At 34.9% G+C, this 11114-nt stretch overlaps 1 protein-coding gene across 2 annotated transcripts; it reads right to left on the reverse strand.

Annotated features, from left to right (window-relative positions):
* Positions 1–644: 644 nt before the first annotated feature.
* On the reverse strand, positions 645–10795 carry LOC131610109 (poly [ADP-ribose] polymerase 1-like). Of its 2 annotated transcripts, XM_058881980.1 has the most exons (21): positions 10547–10795; positions 10335–10384; positions 10017–10248; positions 8392–8578; positions 7976–8318; positions 7363–7558; positions 7120–7284; positions 6920–6980; positions 6759–6819; positions 6418–6669; positions 5345–5579; positions 5129–5241; positions 4983–5059; positions 3490–3650; positions 2890–3081; positions 2666–2774; positions 2170–2252; positions 1941–2078; positions 1585–1767; positions 943–1006; positions 645–854 (listed from the first exon to the last, which is right to left on the reverse strand). In XM_058881980.1, the coding sequence occupies exons 1-20, from the start codon at positions 10694–10696 to the stop codon at positions 959–961; spliced, it is 3036 nt and encodes a 1011-aa protein (XP_058737963.1). In that variant the 5' UTR covers positions 10697–10795; the 3' UTR covers positions 645–854; positions 943–958. The 2 variants fall into 2 exon arrangements, with proteins under 2 accessions (XP_058737963.1, XP_058737961.1); XM_058881978.1 differs by having other exon boundaries at positions 645–1006.
* Between the last annotated feature and the right edge of the window lie 319 nt (positions 10796–11114).

The following is an 11114-nucleotide window of genomic DNA, read 5'->3' on the forward strand; positions in this document are numbered from 1 at the left end:
TAGAATAGGCATGGTTTAATATTATACATGACCACTCACAATTGTTAAACCTTCAATAATGATTTTGAAAGTCAAAATACTTCAATCATATTCAGATGAAATGCATTCAGATAATACCAAAAAAAAAACAATAAATAACCTTGTAAAAGTCTATTCATCACACCAAAGACCATCTGTATTTGATAGACAACAATAGCTAAGATCCTGGTGACGCAATATGAGCCACTAAGCAGCAAAGGCTCATACATCATTGTTCATTCAAAACAGAAAAGTTGAAACATGAAAATAATTCATACTTAACTAATTGAAATGGCTGTTTGTATCAACGAAAAGTTCAAAAATAGTGCTCCAAGGACTGATAGGGCCATACTTAACAACATTTATTGATGCATTATTGGTTAACTTCACATTTTCATACATGACACATGCAGATCATGTAATATCTTTTTCGATAAAACAAGTCCTCGCAACAATCAGGGAAGCTTTTATTTATATAATTGTAAGATTTAGCATGCTAGTTAAAGAACCTATCAATGTTAACTTCTGGTTTACACCCCCTTCACTTAGGAAAGAGAGCAACTCTGGTGATATTTATGCTTGCTAGTGTAAATGAGTATGTTGTGGTAAAATATACGAAGCCCCTATTTGTTTTTTAAAAGGTAAAAGCACTGAAGTGATTCAACACATATTCAAAGGGAAGTTTGATGTTAAACTTGCAGTTCTATTTCTATATACACATAACCAGATCATGAATGTGATTTCTGCTCTACATAACAAGTTTCAACTAGATCCCTGCACTAACAAACACGCCCCCAAAAAAAGGTGAAAGATCTCCCATGAACTCAAAATGAGACCTTATCAAGAGAAATAACAAAAATCACACTCAGAATATATGTACAAGAAATTGCACAGTACAACAAATGATATCACAAAACAGCACACCTCTAGTTTTCAACCCTCATTTCTTGTGATGGAACCTCACCTTCAGCAAGAATTGCAGTTTAACCTACACAAGAAAGTCCACATTCAGTCACATGAATGAGTTAACTGATAAAAAAAGGAAGTACCATACATCAATACTGTTTAAATGTTAGTAATTTAGCTGTGTAGCGTTTCCATTAAGAAAAGTTTTATACAATCAAATAAAAGTTAACCTAGTTTATTTCAACCTCCTTTCTTGATAAACCAAAATAACTTGAAGCAATTGTTATTAACGTGTTTGTTTGTATAAGCTTTTGAAAAAGAATCAGAATCCAAAAAAAACATTTCTTAATATTAAAAAAAGTGATTAGTGTCTTTTTAAAATAAAATAAAAAATTGCAAGAAATTTTTAAATAAGAAGTTTTATAATTGTAAATAAACAATAATTGATTTCTGCTTTACATAAATTGCAATCCCTTATGAACACAACATTAGATAGCTTAACTTTAATTTTAATTCAAACAAGCAATCTCTAGATACATCAAAATAGCAAATAAATAATAGCCATGGCGGTAGAAATTTTCCTTCTCTCATTTTATTACAGTTTAAATTGAAGTATCCTAATAATAAAGCAAAAATACATCAGTCAAGCTTGAAACTTACTTGAGAAGTATTATAGACAATATACTCATTGTACATGAGCTCAGATGCCTTGACATTTGATGACACTGGTTTCCCACAAGGAACAACGACATCACCTCTCCACTTTACATAATCTGATTCCTGGGGCATTTTCTTTCCCAGTCCTTTAGTAGAATGTTTTCCTTCCGGAGGTTTATCCATATACTATGGCAAAGAAAAAAGACAATCAAAATGAAAATACAAATTTGCTCAAATCCATTTGGAAGAAATCTAGTGTTGAATGCAACACTGCTTATTTTGAATGCAAATGCGCTTATAAACAATTAACCACATGGCTATACAAACTGATAAGCATAACTTGAATTAAACCCACTGACCTTAGCTTTTTTGAGCTCATAGACACTTCCTAAGGCAACTTCACTCAAAAGCATTAGACCAACAGGATTTTTCTTATCAGTGTAGCAATACTGAGCACTCTTGCTGACAAGGTCAGCAAAATAAATCCCTTTGCCAAACTGCAGGAATGTATTTAGCTTATAGCACTGCTATGGAAAGGTAAAGACATGCATGAAAACTTAACACAAAAATTGGAGTAATATATAGAACCATGTATCCGGTTGCAGGGGCTTCCGGAGGTGCAATTCTGAGTCCTTGATTAAGAATGCCCACAAAATTCGTCAACCTAGAACCTAAAGTAGAGAACATTGTCGTTATAGGAATTTTACTCAAAATTTATACACATCTTAATATACAGCTGCAATGCACATTACCTTTACCACAAAACAGAGATCCTAGTTCTTGTAATTCAACAAAAAAAGTGATGTTTTTTGTTACAAAGACAATAATTTTTAACATAAGAACTCCATTATTCAGATGACCTCTGGTCTAGTATTATCTTACCATCCCCCTATGAAGTAAGAAGATATATGAGAAGAATTTCTTGATTAGGGGTTTCACAGATTGGAAGGTTTTAAAGGTTCTAAATCAATTGTGTTTAGACCTGCGTCCATTCTTTCTAATTCTCTTATTGATTTCATCACATCATAGGAGGATATTCAAAAAAGCAAACATACAAGAACTAATAGCTGACACCACAACTTACCATGCCATAAGAGCATTCTGTTACCAACTTTGTCCCTGTAAGGAGCATATTTATCGAATTCACCGTGTCTTTCAAGTGAAAAAACTTCTTCTAGCTCAAGACTCCAGTCCTGTATAGATGGATTACAGATATTGTTGGAACTTATAGATCGTAAGAAATGAGAAATGACACCAGAAATATGAATGCACAAATAATACACACTAGTTAACCAAGTATAGACATACCACGTGGGTGGGGGCATGAGTATTATGTAGATACTTCTCGACTAATCGAAAATCTTCACTGTCATGAGGAAGTGGAGATATAGCACAGCGGAGCTTCTTATAATTATCATCAATGGAGTCATCCCTGTTGGCATCAAATCCAACTAATCTTGAGGCTATTTCAATGTCTTGAAGGGCTTCCAACATTTTTACCTAACAAAAAAGTAAGACCATTGTTCAAATTATGACAAACGGGACTCAGATGTGTCAAACTACAGTCCATGCAGTATTAGATAACTTGTTATCATTCATATTATTTAATTTCTTGAACACAAAAAAGAGCAAAATAACCGCAGGTCTTGTATTACTACTACTATTTTAATAGTCCTAAATTTTACAAGTTTAATAATCCACAGTTGAAAGGAAATAAACTCAGAATCATGTGAAGTCCCAATATAAAATTATCATTAGTTGTTACTGCATTCAAATATAAAATAACTTCAATATAAAAGTTTTACACTTCAACTGCAAAAGTTATTTACTTCTTTCAGTCATGGCTGCGAGTTGAGAACTGTTGTAAAAGCATCAATCTAACTTAAATATATATAAGGTAACACATACCTTTGCCTTAAAATCATCCTCGTCCCTAATGATATGTGGATGAATAGAAGGGATTACAGTGAAGAACCGATTGCTGGCATCAATAAGCAAGCTATCTCTGACGGATGAATCCGGATTGCTACTTGTAAAAAGATTCTGTATATCTGTTAGTGCTTCAAAACCTGGGATAAGGAAGCAGACATCTGGTAAATCTCTTATTCATAAAAATAAAAAGGTTATTATTATGTTATTAGGTAGTAGTTATTATGTATTGGGAAGCAATTATGTGAATAGACAGTCATTGAATAAATAGGGAATCTGAAGGAAAGGTCACTATGATGAATTGGGAGAGACCCAAGACACTTGAATTTCTTGGGAACCCATTGTAGTTAATATGTATTTTCGTCTTTCTCATTCTCTGGTTAGGCTGTCAAACTGTTGTTGCCTTGTTGGTGTAATCCTATTCTATCATCAATAGTAGTCAGTAATTAGTATTAATTCCAATTTTGGTACTAGTTTCTATAATAAACTGGTATCAGAGCGCTAGGATCTTGGGAGAATTCATGGTGCTAACAAGGAGAATGGAGTCGTGCATAGAAGCACTGGAAAGAGGATGTGAACGGCTGTTAACCATGACACAATCAATTGAACAAAATATAGAGGAAGAAAGACAAAAATGGATAGAAACGGGAAGGTGGCTATACGAATTAATGCCAACTGTGCAGGGCAATTCAATTCGTGCGGATCAGCAAGAACAAACAGGGGATAGGAACATTGATGAATATGGTGGCGGAAGAGGTGGTTATGGGAACCAAATGAATTTCACAAACCAGTACTAAAGGTAGCGAAAATTACAGATTTATGTCTTTGATGGTGAAGGTGCATATGGGTGAACGAATCGTGTAGCACACTATTTTAAATTGAAAGAAATGAATGATGATGAGAAGTCACAAAACAATTATGGTTGCAATGGAAAAAAGTTACGGTTGCTATGGAAAGGGAGGCAATGAACATGGTATCAATAATGGGAATTTAGTGCAAACAATCCTACTTGGATTGATATCAAGGCTGCTGTGATAATGAGATTTCAATCTTCCGTCCATGATTCAAAGTCCTTTTGAATTGTTGTTATGATTGAAACAGACACAACGGAAAAAACAGGGAGCAATTTGAATTGTTCGTTAGTCCTCTCAAATGTTCAGAAACTTTTAACTTGAAGGGATTTTTAATGAATGAACCCAAAGATGTAACAAGGGCAGAACTCAAACTTGGGAACCGGTTGCAACAATCACAGAGCAATTTCCTTCACTTCACCTCGAGGGCACGGTAATTTTTTCGGGAGAGTATTGTTAGATTTCTTATTCATAAATATTATCAGAATGTTATTGTGTAGTAGTTATCATCTCATAATATTTTACCACACAATATGGGATTTATAGACACTGCCAATGAAAGAAAATAAGAAACTATATTAGCTCGTAAGAAGTTCTAAAATAATAATTGTGTCGACATACCCTTTTGGATATTACTTTTGCTGAGTTTCCCAAGAGGCATTTCGGACATATTGATCTCAAACTCCATCATGGCAGCTCTACAAAACTCAACATTTAGTATTGCATCAGACATATTCTAATAAAATTACAAGGCATTTGACTATGACCTGTATGTTTCCACATTAAAGAGCATCATCATCAACTCTCTCAACCGAGGGGGTAGTTTGCTGTCTGTGTTGTTTTTTTTCTTTTTTGAGACTTGCTTGTCAACTCCATAATCCTATAAAATCAAGTGTTTAAAACAAACATTAGTTGAATAATGGCCTAATGTGTGAAATGATATACGCCAAACAAATAATTTAAAGAGAAGATGGAAAAAGTACAATTTCCAATGGGAAGAATCTTCCAGGTTGCTTCTGAATAGTTTTTTGTTCCCAGGCCTCCCAAGAGTTTCCAGTTTTCTCATAGAATAGTCGTTTGAATTCCCTGATAGCATCAGATTTCGACATGTCTTCCAGTTTGGACCCTCCAATCTTGTCACTTCCCACTCGACCCCATTTACGAAACACATAGCAATCTGACCCCTTATCTTCTTCAATTATTTGAAGGATGTAGTAGCTTAACATAAGAAACAAAAGTTAGAAAATGATGACAGAGACATTGCTTTTTTCTGGGGGTGTTAACACAAATCTTGAAAAGTGATACAAGAGAATTCAAAGGGCTATTATCAGGCCCAACTTCCCCGGACAAGTCCATTTTCTCTCATTTCCCCAGACAAGAACTCAATGGGTATCATGTATCATGAATTCACTGTAATTTAACACCGGTTATTCAAAAAGTGAGGGAGGTTTTTGAGGCATGTCATATTTTTACAGCAACAAGTCCATTGTAGCATTTAGAAAGCATCATAAATAAACTCAAACACACTTTTGCAACTTTTCTTGTTGAAAAGAACCAAAATCATATGCCAAAATATTCCCAAACCAAACATATTAACCCAATAAATGACCCAAAATATGAATATTTGCAGGAAGCATTAACAAAATCCATAATATACAATGTTAATTTATTAGTAAAACAATATAACATTTCAGTGAAACATTGTTGTTATATAATTCTTTTGTAGTTTTTTCTTTTATTGAGGAATATAAGGAACAAAGATGTCAATAGTATATTATGGGCATGTTTGAAATAATATTTCAAATATAGCATCATAATCTCAATTAATGTTCCAAATACAAATTATAGTCAACTTCAGTTAAGAAGGACTAATAAACCAGATTATAGAGCATGTCAGATTTGGACAATTGAATGCTTATGTTTTATATTAAACATAGCTTTATAAGAAAACAGTAGCATACTGTTAGGTTCTATTTTATGCATCAATCACCGAGATCTACAGCTAAAAAATTTATGCTGAAGGCTGAAATACAAAGCTAAAGTGGAATTAACCAACCTGTTAATACCAGTAGACAAATCAGACATATTCAAAGTTGTATTATATATACTTTTCCCATCCTCCAGTATGTGGCCAGAATCCTGTAGTCCCGAAGCATCGTGAACAGCACTTTGCCCCTTCACTTTGACGGTGACCATGCTAGAAGTCTCACCAATCATTTCAACTTTGTACCTATCAAATGGAAGCTTCTTCTTTCTTTCCATACAGTCAACCAAATAGTCCTCTCTGACTATTGGTATTTTCATCCTCCTATACATTAAACAACTCTTACAAGACAGTGATGGTAGAAAAAATCAAAGAAAAAGTAAATAGCAGAGACTAGCATTAGAGTTTGCTACCTTGCCTTCTGCATCTCAGCTTCGTCCTTGAGCGCTCCACTGACCACCAAGCAGCTAGTATCTGTAAGTTATCATTTCAAGGAAAAGTTTGCAAAACTCATAAGAATGTCTTTTTTTTAAAAAAAATCAATTATATCTATATTGGTCTGGGCAGCAGATACCTTTCTTCACTTTTGCATGAAAAACTCCACCTATATCGTCAATTTTGTGTTTCCATTCATCCTGTAAAAGAACTTACCTTATAGAAAATGAATACTAAATACTATAAAACAAAATTATACATGACAATTCCCCAAATGATTTTTGGTGGATTGAGGCTTCAATTATAGATGTTAAGAGGAAAAAAGAAAAGAAACTGTACAATAGAAGGTTTAGGTAATCCACAGATTGCAACTTTTAAATCTGCCAAACTTTCACTGTTTGATGATTGATGTTTGCCTGCAGAAATTGAACTTTCAGCAGAAGTCCTTGAAGATGGCGGAGGCAATATCCTAATTGGTTTCTTTCCTTTTTGAGATTTGAACCACTGCAAACAATATTCAAAAACAAATCACAATATGTTGGCTTTGTTTTATTTTTTTGTGACTATTTTCTTTTTACAGACCTTTTTAAGATACTGATTATCTGTTTCCTCTGGGATTTTCCACTTCCCTTCAGTACGTTTTGGTTCACAGGTAGAGTAGGAACATTTACTCCACTCAGAAATGTAACCGTTACACCGGTACATTCCTCCAGAATAACGCAGAAACCCAGAACATAGTGGGCAGTGACAAAGTCTTCCAAACATCATTCCATCAGCACTGAAATCACATCAATAATTATCACAGTTGAGGAAATAAATCATGTCTTGCAGGCTAATATTTTCAAAACCCATTACAAAGAAAGCAGAACGGATCTGAAAAATATGACTTCATCCAGACATCTATAGACGCGCTACATTTTCTTGCATCTATATGATGAATAAAACTTAATTGTTATGGTTTACCCATTACAAAAAATACTCGATACAAGTGATTATGCATAATAGTGGACACCCAGTCAACAAAAAAACATAATCTACTGTTAGTATAATCACATGCATCTTAGAAGGAAAGTAACATAATGGATGAAATACTAACTTTCCTTTCAAAAATAAACTTTAATGTTTAGAAAGTAGCCTTAGATGAGGCAGAAATTTTTAAAGATCAGTGCATAAAGAGTATGAGTGATTAAATTACCAGCGATCACGCAAATCAAGCTCTGATCCAGTTGAATCTTGATCATTGAGTTCCAGCATCTCACGCATTTCTGCTGTGGTCACGTGCTTTTTAAGGTCGTCCTTCAAAGCCCACAGTTCTTTGCTTTGCGCCTCTAGTTTATTCTCAAGACCACCTGCCTCCCCGGAATCATCAGCATTGTTCACTACCGCTTCCCTGCCCACAGACACGTCTCCCTTGACCTTAGCAGCTTTTGACTTCTGCTCACCCTCTGCATCTTTCCCCCGTTTCGTGCCACCTCTGGAAGAGGATTGCTGTATGGGTGCTTTAACCTCATCAGCTTCAACATTTGTACCACTACCACCTGAAAAGAAAGCGATGAAAAAGTAACTACAACACTAAAAACCAGGTTCTCTTTAACATATCAATCACCATACCTCTCTTGTTTGTAGGATGGCCTTTCATAGCTAAGTCATTGACAGCTGATTGATCAGAAGTTGAGAGACTAGTCCATCCGGACAAGTTATCGACTTGAATTGATGGTGATAGTTCCAAGAGACACTTAGCGTGGTGCCAAGCCAAACCCCTGGGACCTTGACCGTCAGGCTTAGTAGATATGCGAACCTAAATCAAATTTCGAATAGTCAGTTAGGATACAATCCAAAACCAACAACACGCGCATAGATCCATATGATCATGAATGCATAGGGAACATTCTGAATTCTGAAATGCATCTGAATAAAAACTGGTCTTTGAATGCATGGCAATCAATTTTAACAATATTAACATTGCATAAATGAAGTTTAACAAGCATGAAAAAACTTGTCAGCTAGTTGTTATTGTAAGTTGTGTTGTGCAGCTTTCATGCTTTTGAAAAACAAAAGGATGACATTAGTAGGTAATTGGAACATTCCCAAAAAAAATGAACTACTTTAACAGGAACATTAAGGAATTTATATAAAAGTTATGAAGAGGGAGGAAAATTGGCAGGATGCAACTTGCAAGACCCGCCAAAATGATTATTAGCACCTCACCAAATTATATCTTCCACCTAATTAATAAAGACAAAAGGTATACAAGAAACCAAAAAGGCTTTTATATTTTTTAGACATTATACAGACAGGCAGTGTTGTCAAATTTTTGCCATGGCATGATGGATTTTGTGCCAGCCACCATAGTCCTCAACACCTATTATATGGCTGATTTTTGGCTGGCCTTCATAATACGCCATTGAGAAGTTTGTGCCAGCCACCATAGTCCTCAACACCTATTATATGGCTGATTTTTGGCTCGCCTTCATAATACGCCATTGAGAATTTTGTATACAACTGAAGAAGAGGAATGGCTAAAATCTTATGAGATATAGCTTCATTATCTGCCCAAGAGAAAATATTTAAAGGGGGTACAAGATTTTAGAGAGGAAGTGCTTATGATAACTATATTGTAATCACTCATGTTCATCACACCATCCATAAAACATAGTAGCCTAATATCCTTCCAGATTTCACAACTTTTTATAGCAACCGACATCCAGAAATTTATGAACTCTGAGTGATCAGTTAGGAGGGTTTATTGTACATATTATAATCACTCATGACCATCATGTGTTTTTCCACGAAACTTACTTTCACTTGAATGATGATTTAGGCTAGCTTAACAGGATTTTGGACATACAATATGGATATTAAAATGGAGAATGGAATGAAATAACATAATACTTCTAGTACCGGATTTGACACATATGGAACAGCAACCCCACCAGGTAAAAGATATAGGCAACAAATATTTTAGATGCAAATGCCAACTCCAAGGCAAAAGTCTTTTATATCAAACATGAACTACTAGATATTAGAAACAGAAGTATAAACCATGCAACCTAACAGTCTCGTCCCTTAAATATGCAATATCATCAATGAACTACTAAATTTGAAATATGTTACTTTTCAATAGTTAATCATTATAAACAAATAAACTGAGTTCAAAATAATCAAGATTTCTATTTTTATAAACACTTATATGATTATGCCCTAATTTTCACAAGAAAGAAACATCAAAAGCCAACCTCTCCTTTGATAATTTTCTGACCACAATCCTTACAAGCAGCACGGGAAGTTTGTGAAACCTCAATACCATATTCAACATTCTTGCTAGCACTCGACTTAGACGCCGATGCGGCACTCGACTTCGATTTCAACTTCGACGTAGAACCACCACCGCCGCCGCTCTCAATGTACGTTCTAATCTTCTGCTGATCTTCCCAGCGAAGCGTCTCTAGGTTTTCAACATCATCAACTCTAGATAAAAAACAGTAGCAACTAACAATAAACACTACTTGCCAATATGAAACTTCAAAAAAAAAAAAAAGTAGAAATCTACATACAATTTTATCTGATTGGATTTCTTCAACACGCAGTCAGCGTGATGCCACATCTGATACAAAATGCAAACATATTAAAGAACTACTAAAGCGAAACCCTAAAATCAAGAAATGTGTGAATGTAGAAACATGCAAAGACGTGCATTGATCAAGATATAGGAAGAAAGAGCGAGAATGAGAAAAGAAGTGAAAAAAAGAGGGGAAGTTGAGATTACGGGCATGAGGCCGTCGAACTTGGAAGATTGAACCATCTTGCCGAGTCGGAGCTTTTCGCTGGCGATGGGACTTTTGCAGGTTCGGCACGATGAACGTCCTGATTTGGCGTATTCTGCTTTCCAGGGTTTCTGGTCTTGAGGGTTCGACATTCTTCTCACACTCTTCACTTTCACTACCAGACCACCACCACTCTACTTAGTACTTATTGTATGGAACTTACTAAATGGATGAATATAATAATATATTTGTGACTGTTCGTTCGTGCAACATTTTCTTTTTGATATAGGTCTGAAATTGAAGTTTAAGTTTATGGGATTTTAATTAAATTAAAATAAGTTAATAATTCCATTGTGTGAAATAATCTCGGCGATCTTTTTTTTAATTGAAAAGAGGGTTATATGTCTAAGCAAGCACAACCTATCCAATATCAAATCCTAGGATCTACCGATTCATTAAATTTATTATTAATAAATTTTTCATGTTTCTCTTTATTTCGCCAATTCCAAGCTGCATGGCACCTTGTTACCCATAATCTACTCCACTCTGTCTGCGACTGAGTTCGACGAT

Source organism: Vicia villosa, linkage group LG6 (assembly GCF_029867415.1).
Source record: "Vicia villosa cultivar HV-30 ecotype Madison, WI linkage group LG6, Vvil1.0, whole genome shotgun sequence".
Classification (NCBI taxonomy): domain Eukaryota; kingdom Viridiplantae; phylum Streptophyta; class Magnoliopsida; order Fabales; family Fabaceae; genus Vicia; species Vicia villosa.